The 16,764-nt window shown below is 43.3% G+C and overlaps 1 protein-coding gene across 2 annotated transcripts in view; it reads right to left on the minus strand.

Annotated features, from left to right (window-relative positions):
- The window catches only part of DIP2C (disco interacting protein 2 homolog C), a 343,245-nt gene that overhangs the window by 136,441 nt on the left and 190,040 nt on the right, over positions 1-16,764 (minus strand). The window contains exons 2-3 of one of the 2 annotated variants that reach the window (XM_054695050.1): positions 4,468-4,539; positions 2,780-2,947 (exon numbers count right to left, since the gene is read on the minus strand). In XM_054695050.1, coding sequence (XP_054551025.1) covers positions 2,780-2,947; positions 4,468-4,539 — 240 coding nt within the window. The remainder of the gene's footprint in view (positions 1-2,779; positions 2,948-4,467; positions 4,540-16,764) is intronic. The other variant, XM_054695051.1, reaches the window with a different exon arrangement.

The raw sequence follows: 16,764 nt of genomic DNA on the forward strand, positions 1-16,764 counted from the left end.
AGGGTACATGGAAGTACAGACATGATCAGGGGCCACATAGCATGCAGACATGGGCAGGGGGTAGAAATGACATCTGTCCACAGTTTGGTAAGCTATTCCTGAAATAGGGTGCTGTGATGATAGGGGTGGGACCTGCCCCAACCTGAGGGTTAGAGAGAAATTTTTACAGAAGTGACATGTGGGTTGAGCTCTTAATGGAAAAAAGGCCAAGTCTCACATGGAGAGCAGCATGAACACGGCAGGAGGTTTGGCAGGAAGGCTCAGGTCCGGAAGGGAAGGGCAGCTGGTGCAGATGCATCTTCGCTCCTGTATAGGGTCATGTAATTTCCAGAAGAAATAAAAGCAGCCAGATAAATCCACACTGATCAAGAACTTCTCTGCAGTGGACTCTTCACCTGGACCCCATGGCAATTCCCAGGGAGCAACAAGGACATCCAGACTGCTGACTCACCAAGATGCTCTACACTATTAGGTGACCGTGACTCCTGGTAATTGAGCCTGAAGCCATCCTGCCGGGCTGTATGAAAATATACATACAGCTATGAAAAGGGGCTCCATTTGTGAAAGATGAGTTTTACTATTCATGGTAACATAAGATCTTTACTACCTTCCTTCCTGTCACGAGAGCTGTGAAGACTCAATCATAGAAACTGCCACAGCTTATAAAGAATGCCTTGGAGAGAATGGCTTCATTTTCTATTTTAACAAGTTTTATCAGGTTTAGAGATTAATGAAAGATGATCCTGAAAGAGACACTAAGAGAATCAAAAAACTGGAGGGCTGGTACCAAATGAGTAACTCTCCCAAGTAGTATTCTTGCCGTGAAAATGATCCAACAATTCTCTTCGACCCCTCCCCTCATTAAATATATAATTTTCATTTTTATTTCGAGCCACATTTTTTTCTCACCTAGATTTAGGTGAGTGTTCAACACCGCCCTCATCAAGACACGTGTCTCAAGGGCACCCAAGTCACGCCAGCTAATCTGTGCCAGTCACTTGTGCCCTGGGCAGCGAGGAATAACAGGGACAGCCGCTCCTGAAGCCAGCACCCTGGGATGTGGGGAAGGTAGGGGTTCCTGCCTCAGCACTTAGAGCTGGGCACCTGGCTGCAAAAATGGTTCTGACTCATAATCACAAAACCCTGGAAATGGTTTAAAATACTTTTGCAAGAAGTTAATATTGTCTGATAAACAAAAATGATGTTGAGGGGGAAAAGAGAGATAATGCTAAATAAAATAAGTCAGAAGGAGAAAGAGAAATACCAGATGGTGTCATTAGTACGTGGAATATGAGAAACTAAACTAAGAACCAGAGAAGGACAACCTTAAAAGCTAACCCTTGAAAGCTGACTGTAGAACTGCTGCATCCAAAGAGGCTGGAATAAAGCAGAAAGGAAGCACAATGGACTGTGGTGGAGGACTGGGGGATGTGGTGATAGGTGCCCTACAGCGGTGATTTCTGAAGGGAAGAATTCTAATAAATTACTAAGGAAGAAAGAAGAGAGAGGGGGAGAGAAGACAGTTAAGCTCATCAAAAGACAACCCCCCATGAGAAAGTATATGGTAGAAAAACGACTAAACACGACGTTTGTCATAAATATCCTATACCAAAGAATTATTTCTAAAACTGGGCTAGTCAAGACAGAATTCTCAGCTTTAGAAACATCTGTGTACCTTACTGCGTCCTAGGGAACAGAATTGCATAGCATGCATGATTGCTCAGCCAGGGCAACTGCTCCAAACAAAGATGCACGCTGGCCGGGAATCTGCACCCCACCCTTGCTCCGATGCTGGAGTCCTGGGGGAGCCGTGGAGGAGGCGGCCAGAGATCCACCAAGCAGCATCTGCAGCAGGCACCCTTCGAATTTCACCCAGCATGTGAGTCTTAGTGAATGGTGAAAGAACCTCACAGCTGGCGCCTTCTCCATGCCCACTCATGGACCCCCCACACTTTCCCTGAGGAGGTTTTCTGCATGCAGCAGCAAGAGCTGGGAGAGCGCACACAGTAGCCGCAGCTGAGTGGCAAGGCTGGAGTCTTCCTCTGAGGTCCTGGGCCCAAGTTCATTGTTGTCTTATTTGTACATGATTTTCAAGAAAATACATTTTGTTTGAGTTAGAATCCTGAAGATAAACCTACAACCAACAAATGCTTATTTTCTTACCCTCTAGAAGGTACACTGAGCTAACCTCTGGCTTCATGGGCTACTTATCTGAAATATTGTCCACTCAAGAGATCCTGAACTCTGAACATGACACTGCCTCTGAGAACACACTCTGATTAACTGGCTCAGTTTCTCTTTATTACTTTGCCCTCTGCAGATAAGAAGATGATGGAGGTCTGGAGCTCCCTCTCTGGAGCAGACCTCAGGGAGGGGCCTAGCCCATCCTTCACCCAGGTCGTTGGCTGTAAGACAAAGGTTAGTAGACCCACACTTTGAATACATATGATCTGTCATGTGTTATTCTTCCTCAAGAGTTTTATAAGTGGTGTCCCCACTGCAGAAATAGGGTTATAAAATCAGAATATTATACTTCAATAAACACTGAGACCTGTCCCTACCTCTGCAGGATGGTTTTGGTTCTGGGGTCTGTGCTGAGCACTGAGGCCCTACGAGTAGCAGGAACTCATCTGGAGAACATGGACTCAGGTGCAGGACCCTCCTGGGTTCCCCCAAAGCCAAGCTTACAATTCTGCTCACAATGCACTGGATGGGCAGCCCCGTTTTAAGCATGTCGCTGCCATGGCTTTCTTTCTCTATCTCAGTCAAGTGCGCTCACCGAAACGAAAGTAAAACAGAGGCCGGTTTCCCGCGGTGCTGGCCGCCCGCTCTCGGACCGCGGCGTCTCGGATGTCGCACACCCCGATGTTGCCACAGTGCAGCGCTCTCCGTGGGGCTCCTTCACTGTGCTGCAGTCTACACCGGACCACGGCAGCTCCATTCGCTGCTGTAACAAGTTGAAAAAAAACTAATTAATTCAGACTTTAGTTTTTTTTAAATTTGTTACAGCGCTGAGCAGAGCTGCCGACCCCATGCAGAACAGCACAAAGGACACCAAAGGGAACAGGTGACACAGGGCCACCCTTAGTGCCCGCAGCAGGGCTGGCCAGCACTGGGCACTGCCGTCACTCGAGATTGTCTTCTGGGAACGAGCAGAAATGCATCTGTTTTACTTTTGTTTGGCAAGTAAGGCACAGAGACTGAAATCCAACAGTGTCAGGAGTCTATGGTCAACCCTGCCCTCTCCAAGACTTGGGGACCAAGGAACTCCCAATGACGCCCAGGCAGATGGATGTCCTGGCGGTGCTGTCTGCAGACCAGAGAGGGAAGGAAGGGGAAGACCCCGTCTCACCGTCTGCCCCTGAAGGTCACACACGGGTGTCAGCATACCCCAAAATTGATTTACTTTTAATTCACTAGGATGGAACAATGTTTCCTAAGCTAGATGATAGGAAAATCCAGCCCACAGCAATATCAGGTCTATATAACAGGTCCACTTTTTGTTAACTTTCTTAATATGGAGCAAAGAAAGAAAACACACAAAATTAAAACACAACTACAAACACAGCAGAAACTCAACACACAAAGTAAGCCTCCTAGAATGTGAGCTCCAGGAGATACTCCCAATGCCAACACTATAGGTGCGTTAGCCAGGAGCAAAGGTTAGACATGCCTGAGGCACGTGCTAATCAGACCTTTCCTAGTAGAAGCCTCCGAGCAGGTCTTTAAAAATGTGTTTTAATAAAGAAAACCGTAGAGTTTCAGGCAGTATCTTTGATATTTATGATGCTAACATTTTCCTTTGAAGAAAGCATTACGTGTATTAGCTCTAGGCCATTCCTACAGTCTAGACAATTTCAAGGTCATCCTCACACAGAATTGAGCTTCATTAGAAAAGAGCTGTTAGAACTCCAGCCTGGGGTCAGTCCTTTCTCCTGGCATGTATAGGACCCCCTCAAATGCAGAGATTCTATGAAAATACTGGCACAGATAGACTTTGCATTTTAGGGAAGAACCTATAACATTTTACATTCACAATTCAAAACACAACCAATCTTATGACTTTATAATCCCAGGTAGGATATTATATCATTTTCTAAATTTCCAGACTTATCAATTGCACTAATTCAAGCCACAATCAATAGCAATAATTTTTAACTCACTAAATTACAAATCATGCTTAAGTCATAAATGCGCTCATATTTTTTGAGTATAGCATTTTAAAGTAATCAAACATATTACCGCTGTCTAGAGATAAAATACCTATCAAATTTATAAGGTGCATTAACAGAAAAATCATATGTTCCTTCTGAAGTCACAAAACATACTTGCAACCATACAAAGGAATCAGATATGGCCAATAACAGATCAGGGATTAAGGCAGGATTTGTTTACCTATTTTCTTTGCTATGTTGCACCTGACTCTCAAAACTAGACAATTTGTGCTAGTCATTAAGGTTTACGTACTCGGAGGCTGGGGCAGGTAGGCTCCAATTAGTTTCGACCTCTTCTTTTCATAGCCTTTTTGTGTGATGTCACCTGTAAGAGAAGGAAAGAAAAATTCAGAATGGTCTCACAATGGGGGGAGTCGATCATTCAGTGGAGTCCAAGAAGGTTCACAGTTACAACTGTTGGCATCTTAATTATAATTTTAAAAGAAAAGCGCTTGCATCATTCACCTTGACTTGCCCTGCCCTCAAGCAATCAACATCATTTAAGTTACATAAACATCCTTCCCTTAGCACATGCTTGTCCCAGCCCCTCCTTGGTGGTTTTGGCGGAGATGGAGTTCAGAATTAGTTTCTTGGAATCTTATTCACATCTGTTGGAGCAAGAACCCTCCAATCTGCAGTCTCATTAGCTTAATCAACAATGTATTGTGCAGGCATCGACCAAGGGACAGTCGGTCAAAGCTCTTACTGATTAACAACGCCTCCACTGATGAGATCTTTTCTCATCAGGCATGTAGGTCCTAAGGACATTAAGCTGCTAGGGTCTCTCTGAAAATAAGTGACTTAGACCAAATAAAACAGTAAATAAAACATGGGACCCATGGAAACCCAAAATGTTTGAGAGAATGGTGATTATTATTAAAACTTACTCTTGTATGTGAACTTTGGTTGTAACATTTTAATTCCTAATTTCACATACAAGAGTAAGGTTCACCATTACTACATTGACATTTTTCCTACATGGAACAAAACAACCTTTATGACCTCATCTTTTCTATTTATAAGCCCTACTGCACAAAGTACCAACTTTGTGTAATTTTGGAATCCCATTAACTTTTTTCCAATACTGTGATCAAATCACTATTCCCAGAATAGGTAAACATTCAAGTTTTAATAAGAATATAACAAACAAATGAACAGTTAGTTATGAGTCATACACAGATTGGTAAATGTGTTTGTTTTTTTTTTTTTGGGATGTAGCCTCAACAAATTTGACCAAACCATACGGCCCCCTCAGCATCTGATGACTGATCCTACAAACTCAGGACTCCCTGTACAGTGTCTTACCTATCCCACAATACACACGACTCATTTTAAAACACAGAACTGTAGACAACAAGATTATGGAAAATATGTCCTGCTGCTGGCTGATGAGCATTTCTGATGCTGGACTTGCTGGCAGGACACTGCACACGAGCCTCATCGCCAATGGGAAACCCCGCCCAGCCCCCGCCCGCCACACCCATTCCCGCTCAGCACTCAGGCTGTTCCATATCAGCATACTGAGAGCTCCCGAATCTCAACAACCAAAAAAACCCCTCACGTGTACACCCTGGGATGTAGCAGGGAAACAGGAGAGTGTGGCTGCATCAGGATGCTGGCTACGAAGCCACCGCCCTACCATACGCCTCCCAGTTTCCTTAGCCCACTACACAGCTTGTGACTTCATGAGAAAGAGAACAGCTGTTTTGAGGAAACACAGTAAAACAAATCCAGAAGAAATGAAACCCAGAAGCCTAGCAGCTCTGCAGTTGGGTGCAGTAGTCAATGGTGAACAGAGCACAGAATCTTCATTTCAACAACCACTTGATGGGATGAATAGAAAAAGGAAGCAGTCCGGGGATGGGCTGAGATCGCCACTCTTGCTCACAGAAAGGTGCTTTCTGCTCTTAGATGGCAAGACAGAAAGGCCCTCCCAGGCCTTCTCTCAGCCCCTGGGAACCCCTGGTGGCCCTAGACAAGGCAGCTGCCACCAGCCTCCCAGAGAGATGCACTGCCCTTCTCCACCAGTTCCTTCTTAGGCTATAATTAAAAATAATAGAACTACTGGGGAAGTCTGTTTTCATTTAATGTGTAACCTGTCGATATATTTTCGATGATGCTCAGATTATAAAAATTCAAACCACAGTCAGCTTCCTGCACCTGGGGAATATTCCGATGAACATGAAATCAAGGACCCAGAAAAAGGAAAGCACCAGTGAGGGTGTATTTGTGGAGCCACAAATACAATGCTGGCCTCATATGTGGCTGCCTGAGTACTGGGGGTGGGAGTGGGGGGCGAGGGCCCCACTGTCACTGGTGTTTACTTCCAGCAGCCCTGCCTTCTCAGCCAGCTCCTCTCATGCCCCTATCTGGTCTCATGACTGCTTTGCACAATTGAGTCTAAGCCCTCGGAAAGCAAACCCGATTTCACAGTCTGTTCTACACCCCAAATTCAAGTTTTTGAAATTTCTCAGCTGGACATTTAAGTATGGGGGCAAGTTTCCTCTCTTAAGTATTGGGATAAGCCAACTTCAAAGGGACCTCTTCACTGTCTACTTTGGGAAGCTCCACATGTTAAGACCTTAGGGCCTAAAGGCAAAGAAACATTTGCCTCCCATGAAACAACTCCTCTTTATTTTTTTTTAAGATTTATTTATTTATACAAGAACAGGGGTACAGTCAGAGGCAAGGGAGGGTGAGAGAATTCACTAGAGACAGAGTGGGGAACAAAACAGGCAGATGGCCCAAAGACACTGCTGAGGGGAGCAGTGGGCGAGACAGGAGAAGTCTGCCTCACCATGTGGGTTTCTTCCTGGTCAGCCAGGAATCGAACCTGTGCTGCAGAGACTGTGGACAGCTTCACAACGCGGTGCTCAACCAGCTGTGTCAATGGGAAGGCCCAAAACAACTCCTCTTTAAAGGGGACCACGTCAGTGTGCACCTGACAGGGTCCGCTGCTCAGATGCCTAGCCTCGAGTGTTCCACAGCCATGATCAGAGGTGGGCAGAGTACTTCCAAGCAGATGTTTTCTTTAGTGCCTCTGATAAACTGTGCTAAACAATCACCACAATGGGAATTTCCAGACATGGTTTTAAAAAATCCCAGGTCACTATCATCTCGTGAAGCCTAGAGACGGGACAGAAAGTCACTACTTATCAGATAATTCCCACATCCCATGCACCATCTTTACATCATGTCTCCCCAACCATAAATTCAGCTCAAGCTTGTTTTTTACATAGTTTTACCAGCACCGGGCCATGTTACCTGCAAGCACAGCACAGACAGTGGAACACACTGCCAGAGACCTTTACTTCCTGGCCCTTTACAGAAAAGCGTGCTGACCTTGCCCGTGTGTCTGAAATAACCTCTCTTAATCCTTATAGCAACTGATCACACAGGAAAATTGGGCCCCAGCTCTGAAAACAAAACACAAACTGTCCAAGTATAAAATTTGCCCCTTGAACCCAAACCTTGAATCTTCCCCTCTAGCTTATAGCATGATCAGTACTCTTGACACCTGGATGCCTGCCCAGCTCTCAGCCCTGCCTGGACACCCTCCATTCAGGGACAACCTCACTGCCTACTTCTCACTCCCCTGGCCTTGCCTGTGGGCTCCCTCCACACAAATCACACTGGTCCTTTCCTCGCCAGGCCTTGGAGGGTTGATGGTTTATTTCTGTAACACATACTTGTGGCTTATCCTCAAAACCAGGTAGTGACAGCTTCATGGTCACGTCCTACAGAACTGAGTCCTGACCCTGCTGTTTCACAAACCAGGACTGTGTGTTGATGAATTCAGTCACATAAGCCAACAACACAAATGTCACACAGTGGCTTCAAAAATGACTGTGCAGAAGCTGCATTTGTAATCAGGGAGAACATGGCAGTTATTTAACTGTGTAGTGGCCATGTGAGAAAAATCAACATGATTCCATTCTTCAAGTGGGAAAGACCCACTTGGCTGCTGCGTCACTCACCAGAGTTGCTCTGTGACAAAGGGACCAGGTTCATCCATGTGTCCAAGACATCAGGGCTGAAAATGCCCTGGGACATGTCCTTTTCCATGGAGAAAATTCAGTTATTTCTAACGCTGGAACTATTGGGCACTGAGTAGACAGAGGTCCAGCAGATGAGCTCTCACAGACTCTTACTGCAAATTCATAAAATCAAACTTTCTAGTGGGAACGCTAATGTTCGATCCCTATTCTAAAGTAAACAATGAGGGTTTCTGTGCTAATATAAAACAAAGACAGATGACAGAGATGATAGGTAGATCACAGATAATTGATGGACAGGGAGGGAGGGAGGGAGGGAGGGAGCTGGCTGGGTTTGCAATTCCACCGCCCACCCAGAATGGCTGCTTGGTTTCTGTCAGCAGTGTGACCTACAACCAATGCCACGGTGTCACCATGGAAACAGACAGCGAAGTCTCCTTCTTTTTAAGTCAGCTGGACTGAAGGCTCAATTGGCTGCCCCTCCTCTCTCCGCCCCTCCTCAGGTCTCTAATGAGCACATAGTCTGTAAATTCAGGTCGAGAGGATACAAAGGGAGGGACCACCCTTCCATGTCACATTTCTAAGCACAGTTTTATTTAATATCTACCATTCTACATGGTTTACAGGAGGCTAATTAGCATTTTTTCAACCTGGAAGCTCAAAGAGCATTTAAGGATTCCGCTGCTTAGTGCCCTGGACACAGGCTCCCCTGGGAGTGATTCTTAGATGTGTGTCTACAGGAATTTGCTCCTTGAAAAGCAGTTACTAACATTAAAGACTCAGGCCATGGGATCCCTTACTTGAGCATTTTCCATATAAAGTTCCAACCAGCATATTTTCCATGTGGCAATACTCAAGATACCCTCTCTTTTAGCTCCCATTTCATATTAGGAATAAGAATGCACAACAGAAAAGTAAATGCAGAAATTTAAACTTCAGTGAAGAGAAAATAAAAGGACTCTTTTGACACACTTTCTACTTTATAAAAAATGTTATTTATATTATTAACCTCAAAGAAGTCCCACATAAGACTTAACATTTCAGCAGTAGAAATTTAAATGATTGTGTGTTCTATTCCACAGAAAGAGGGAGATTTACAGGCAAGTCATAAGTTTAAAATGAAAATGCAATAAAGCAAACCCACTGGTACAGGTTTCAGTAACACACTTGAGATAATAGAGATAATTCTTCTTCCCCCCACCTCGCCCCGCAAAGGGAGAATTCTTCTCTTAATTATAGCCCAGAGTTTCAAGGAAAACCCTGAGTCTTAGCAAAGTGAAGGAAAAGTCAGTCCAGCCAAAGTGAAGGTGACCCCACAGTTCTTCTGCTACCATCTCAGCCTCATCTGGTAAATTGGGCCCCACTGGGAGTCTGGGCAGAGCCATCAGCCCATGGACATGTGGAAAGGATGCAAAATTGTGGGGAACCATGTGGTCTCCAGGTGATGAATGATCCCCAGGAGTAAGATATGTGCCATGCAGCCACCCCCATGGCAGGAGCAGCTCAGAGTAAACAGACCAGCTAACGGTGATGGTTTCCATTCTCTGTGTCAGGAGTTTATTTTATTATTTAATGCTGGAATGAATACTTTATGTAACAAAGCAATCATTTCCATGTTTGGAATTTTATGGCTTTCAGGACCCTTCATAACGTTGCTTTCCTAATCTAAAGGCTTTATAAGGCTTAGGGAGCACCCTGGACTGCATCTCCCCTTGCCCGGAGCTGGAGGCCAGTCCCTCAGCCTTTAGGAAGAGACTAGCATTCATGGCAGGTACCCACCTATCCAGGGGGAGCAGAAGCAGGCAGGCCCTAGGACCGCTGCTTACTCTGAAGACACTGAATACAAGCTGGGAAGCCCTGCAAGGTCTCATTTTTCTCATTGGTAGAATACTGGTAATAATTCCTTCACCAGCACTGGGAAGATCAAATACACAGAATGTGAAGTGTCTCAGGAAGCATGAATCAGGCAATAGAACATATTGTAGAAATCTAGCAAGTACATATCTAGGACATGTCCAAATGTGATATGGACACTGAGGCTCTGGCCCTGCTCTGCAGGCACTGACATAGCACACCAGCAGGTGGTATGTGAGGGAGCTGGAGGGGGTCCAGATGGGCCTTCAGGGAGGGGAAGCCAAAGCCAGGACACAGGGTCCAAAAGTTCTGAAGAAGCTCATCTGCTTTTCTCTCCCTCCTACCAGGTTACCCTCCCAGCCCCATCAGCTCTACCATGTGGACCAAGAAGCCCTGGGCCCAGTCTCTCTACACTAGCCCTGGCCTCCCACAAAAAAGGAAATGACCACACTGTCTGACTCTTGGTAGAAGTTACACCTATCTCTACGGTGGAGCCTGGAGAACTCTTGAGGCTGGTCCCACACATTTGTCCTCGCTTCAATGTTCTGTTGGTGTTCAAGTCACTTCACAGTTGGGTTTCCTCTATTACTACCTGTACTATTGTATTATTAATTCTCCTCAGGCTCATGCCTATCCAATATGAAATTTAGGAATTTCAAATCCATAAATAAGGCAATTGGGATCAACATAAAGCTAGTACTAGGGTTATAAAATCACCACCCAAGGTTATTCAATTATTCAGTGTGAAGGGAAGAAATTCTCAGGACTACAGATTAATACTACTGGAATTTTTATGTTTATGTCAATGACCAAAGAGCGCCTTAGAACATTATGCTAACGGTATGCACAGAAAGGAAATGATTTATTTTAAAGGTTAAAATCATAACTCTGGTCAGGAAGGTTATGGATACTGTTACTTAGGGCTTTACTCCTCTGTTTTATTATTGTTATTACTATATTATTTATATAATAATAACTATTATTATAGTTATCCGGTAGCTTTTCTGTTATGTCAAGAAAGCCAACTGAAGGAGGAATTAAATGAAAGCCGTTTGGAGCCTATACTACTCTAAACCACAGGATATGAGACTCAAAGACACCCACACTGCAACAGACTTGGAAACAGTTGGGTGAATCTGAACAATCACCTTTACTTACAAGAAAATATTTAAATGTACAGACTCATATTTTCTCCAATGTTTAATATTAAAAAGCCATTTCTGGCACATGGAGTTTAAGCGTTTATGTGGAGGTAGAAAAATAACCCTGTAATAAGTCCTTCCCTCCCCCACCCCTAGAAACTATTTATAGATTTTGAATATTGGTCTGTATGGAAAGAATTGTGTTTTTTCAAGTAAATGAATCTTTCCCTGGGGAAAAAAAAATAAGAATGCCAAAGTGTAGCTTACAGATTAAAAAAAGAAAGCAACGAAGCAGGCAAGGAGAAAGAACACACAATGGATGTCCTACACAACTTTCTGGCCGTTTGCTGTGGGGCTATTTTTAGCACTTTGGAGTGGATTCACAGGGAGGGCGGGGCAGGAGTCTCCTCTCACACGCTCATCCTTTGTGAATGTGGTTTAATTTAGTATAGACCCTGGCCTACATGTCATTCTTAGACCTGGATAAACCTCACTCGTGCAGCCTGGAAGGCCCGTTTTCCTCTAAGGAGAGCGCAGAGCTTTGTAGGATTGTCCTCGGGATGCTGGCACATCTGCCTCAGGCTACAGAATCCAGAGCAGGAAGACAGTGGAGGGGGAATTTCTTGAGCCAACTGCCACATGTTGGGAAGTGGAATCTCAAAATATAAATGCCACAAAACAGAACAGGTTGGGAAAGGGGCGTAGCTGTAAAGTATTAAAAACTTTTAACAGGTAACTTACTTCCTAGACAACCTTCTCTACAGGATAATGGTCTAACTGCCACAACTCTTCTCATCTGTGACCACACCTTACTTCAGGAAGGGTGAGGAAAGATGTAAGACATACAAAATGTTGTATTCAGGAAATGATTCTTGGTTTTAACAAGAGTGGCATCAACTGGAGGAGAGACATAGTTCCCTCTGAAGATCAGAGCTCTGTGCAGGTAAATCAGAGAGGGGTCAAAAGACCCAACTCTCTCCCTCAGGGTTTCCTGAGACAAACAGGCCCTTGAAGCACATGAATACAATTCTGCACTGTCAACGCATTAGGGGTGGATGAAGCTGCCAACAAAAACTTTCTGCTCTATTGTTATAATCAAGTCTCTGCTGGATGGTCCAGTACCTGTCCGTTTAAAGGTAACTTAAAATCTTTACAAAGTAGTACACAGTAACAACGTATGTTTCAATAGTAGAGGAAAGATACGTTTACACAATCAGAGAATTGGGGGGGGGGGACTGCTTTCATTTAAAATAAGAATAATAATTGAAGCCTAAATAAAAGTATAACAATAACTTGAAAATGTGGTCATGTTACAAATTAGCTTACACAGCAAAGTAGTTCAGATGAACCAAAGAACCAGAGTGGGTACGGAAAAGAAAGTGAAACTGTGCTCAATATATAAGCACAGCACCCGAGAACACACATGGTATCCAGCCCACAACATCCAGCATGTGCCCACCACATGCAGGCACGGTTCCAGGGGCTGCAACCTTAGAACACAGAGCATAAGCCGCTGCTTTCATGGCCAGTCCCCACCTGTTAATAAATTTTACATCATCAGTAACCATGCGTCACCCATCTCCCTGATAAGTTCAGTTATTGCTACTTACTAGTCAAAGCACAAAATGTGAAAATATTATAAAACAAATACAGGAATTAAGTCTGAGTGATTTTTAATCTTGAGCTAGCTTAAAGCAGATTTGGACTACATAATAATCACTGAGTCCTCAAAAGAAAGTAAAAAATACTTTGAAGTGAACAAAAATGAAAATCAAAGTTTGTGGACTATAGCCAAAATAATTAAAAGTATAGCTATAGAGGGCCTCCCCTGTGGCGCAGTGGTTGAGCGCTGGGCTGCAAAGCTGCCCGCGGCCTCTGCAGCGCCAGTTCCCCGGCCACCGGGTGGGGGTCCCGCATGGCGCGCAGACCTCTCCTGCCGCCCGCTGCTCCCCTCAGCAGTGTACTTGGGTCCTTCTGCCTGCTCTGCTCCCTGCTCTGACTCTGGTGAATTCTCTCACCCTCCCGCGCTTCTGACTGTGCCCAGTGCTTGTATAAATAAATAAATAAATCTTTAAAAAATAATAATAATTTTTTAAAAAGTATAGCTATAGAATTAAAAGAAAAGAAGGGTCTCAAATCAGTAATCTAAGCTTCTACCCGAGAAAAATAGGAAAAGAAAAACAAACCCCATACAAATAACAGTAAAGAAATAAAAGGCAGTAATCAGAGGGCCTCCCCCGTGGCACAGCGGTTGAGCACTCGGTTGCGAAGCTGCCCGCAGCCTCTGCAGCGCCGGTTCGATCCCCGGCTGCTCCCCGGCCACCGGAGGAGGGTCCCACATGGCGCGCAGACCTCTCCTGCCACCCGCTGCTCCCCTCAGCAGTGTACTTCGTCAGTCTGCCTGTTCTGTTCTCCGCTCTGGCTTTGCTGAATTCTCTCACCCTCCCGCGCTTCTGACTGTACCCAGTGCTTGTATAAATAAGTAAATAAACAAACAAACAAATAAATAAATCTTTAAAAAAAAAAAAGGCAGTAATCAGAGACAAAAGCAGAAAAAAAAGAAGAGAAAAAGCAGTCAATTAACACACACCCCTATTTTTTATTGAAATTTATCTTCTTTGAATGTCACAGGGAAAAAAATATGACAGAAGAAGTCTCATAAAAGATAATAAAATGTTTCTATGGTAAAAAAACAAACAAACAGTCAATTCATAACCCATGGTTATGTTATTACAGACATTCCCAGGTAATCTACAAAACTAACTCCTAGCTCTAAATAATTTCTTTATCAAGGTCACTATATGGTCAAATCATACTAATTCACACAAACAATGAATACTTGGGACTGAAATTTTAAAAACAGCATCATTTATAGTAGCTATGTTGAAAAAATACATACTCTGCTATAAATTTAACAAAATATGCAAACATGTGTAGGATCTATATGCTGAAAAATACAACAAAGGAATGAAATGAAAAGTGACCTATGTAAGTCTAGAGAAGCAGTGTACGTGCAATAGAAAACTCAACCTAATAAAGATGTCCATTCTCTCCAAATTAATAAACATAATTCCAATTAAAATCCAAGCAGGATCTTTCAAAGATATAGATAAGCTCATTCTAAAAGTCGTACAAAAAGATAAAGGAACTAGGACAGCCAAAAGTTTCTGGTAAAGAATAAAAGTGGAGGACTCACACTGCCTGAGTTTTCAGATTTACTATAAAGTGAAGATGAAACAATGTGGTTATTGGTGCCAGGATAAAGGCTGAAACAGAACAAAGTCCAGAAAGAAGCTTACATAAATACAACTACCAGCTTTCTGACAAAACTTCCAAGTGAACTAAAATAGAGAAAGGATAGTCTTTTCAATGAGGTGCTGAAATAACTGGACTTCCATATGTAAAAGAACCTCAGCCTCACCCTCACATTTTGGGCAAAATTAACTCACAATGGATGCCGGATCTCAATGTACACCATAAGACTAGAAAGTTTTCAGAAGTAAACACAGGGGAAAATCCTGTGACTTTGGGTTAGATGAAGAATTATTAGAAATTCTGATACTGAACGCATGAGCCATAAAAGGAAATAATAAGTGGACTTCATAAAAATTTTAAATTTTCTTCCAAAAAAAAGAGAGAGAGAATGAAAACAAGCTATGCACTGGGAGAAAATATTTTCAAGCTACATGTCCAACAAAGGACAACCCATGGTCTGATTTTAAAATTGGCATAGATTTCCACAAAATGGGTAGCTTGCAATAAGAGTGATAAAACACAAGGAACCGAACATCCCCCCAAAAAATGTCTGTTTTACTTACTATGTTTTAATTTTTAAAAATGAAATAAAACTACTTTGAGAGAGAAATGGAGCTGTTGTCATGGACTACAAGTGACACATGTGACACTTCAGTAGAACCATGGGGGATCACAAGCATCTTTCACCAGGAGCCACCTGATGACTTGGGAGGAGACCCAGCCACAGTGAGCTCCTGGGAAATGGTGTATGTGCAGGAGAAAAGGGAAAAACAATTTCAATAAAAGCCAGAGTATTTTTCCAGTTAATTTACCGTTTACCCACAATCAGGTTTTATTTGGATGAACCTCTCACAGAAAATTAGATCTCCAATTTGAACGCACTTTTAGTTGCTTTCAACAAAGAGTCTTTCTGTACATTTTTCCCTTTGCAGTTTCCATCAAGATTTCACACACCTGATAAACTTGGTGTCCATAACAGATCTTTTGTCTACACCTGTTACTGGGACTTCCCCTAAATTTTCCAGTCATTCTTATCTGATTTCCAAATCAAAAGGCACATTCCTTTCATGGTTATTTCACCCAAGAATCAAGTTCCAGCTTCCTGAGTACACTTAACTGAAAAGGTTAACTCCTTCCGACTTTCGCATGGCAGACAAAATTAGTCTGACTTTGTGAAATGAGGAACAATAACCAGGAAGCCCATAACCTTCACCTCTTGGACACAAGCAGATGGCCCACTGGCCCTCAACGCCTCTATGACCCCGAGAGAAAAAGTGTCATAGCCTCTGTCCACAAACCCCATACATATAAATCAGAGTCAAACACTGTTGGGCAGCAATTTGTTCAAAGGCTCTGTGGAAAATAAAATGCCTGCTCAAACTGATACAGGAGGACAGCCACCATTGAGGGGAAGGACACTGGTTCCACAGCCATGATGATTCACAGTCCTTTAGCTCAGAACTGCTTCTAAAAGCCACCATCAAAGGAGGGGAGGTCCCCAGTTGCACAGCAGCTCCCCACTACCACTGAACAATTCCAGTGAAGCTCTTAAGTTTTGGAGTGATCCACATCAGAAAGCGACACTGACTTTATCAGCAGCACCCCCATACCCCCATACTAGGACCAAGTTAGTACCAGTGAATAAAACTAGGGTCCTAAGTCCAGGAAGCATGAAATCCCCTGAAAACTCCATGATACAAATTATGAATAATGGAGTGAGGTTTTTTTTTCCTGATGTTTTGTGTTATCCCACTTTGTAATAAATAATTTAGTATATCTCCCTTAATTTTTAAAGAAAGCACAAGGGCTGAGTAACACAAAGTGACAGCTAACTTGGCTCTTCTCAGCCTAAAAATAGGAAATGACCCAGCAATTCCACTCCTAGGGATCTACCCAAAGGACACAAAAACACTGATTCAAAAGAACACCTGTACCCCTATGTTTATTGCAGCACTATTTATAATAGGTAAAACCTGGAAACAACCCAAATGCCCAAAATGGATCAAGAAGATGTGGTATATACACAACGGAATACTATTCAGCAACCAAAAAAAGATAAACTCATGCCATTAGCAGCAACATGGATGGAGCTAGAAGGAATTATGCTCAGTGAAATAAGTCAGGAGGAAAAAGAAAAATATTGGAAGGTTTCACTTATAGGAGGAATACAGGGGAACCAAATAAGACATCAGGGGAAAAAATAATAACAACACAAAACACAACAAAACAAAACAAAAACAGACAATTATAAATCAGAGACATCCTGCAGGGGAGGAGGAGGGAGAGGGATCAGAGGGAGGGAGG

This window comes from Talpa occidentalis, unplaced genomic scaffold (assembly GCF_014898055.3).
Source record: "Talpa occidentalis isolate TD23 unplaced genomic scaffold, MPIMG_talOcc4v2.1 talOcc4.14, whole genome shotgun sequence".
Lineage (NCBI taxonomy): Eukaryota > Metazoa > Chordata > Mammalia > Eulipotyphla > Talpidae > Talpa > Talpa occidentalis.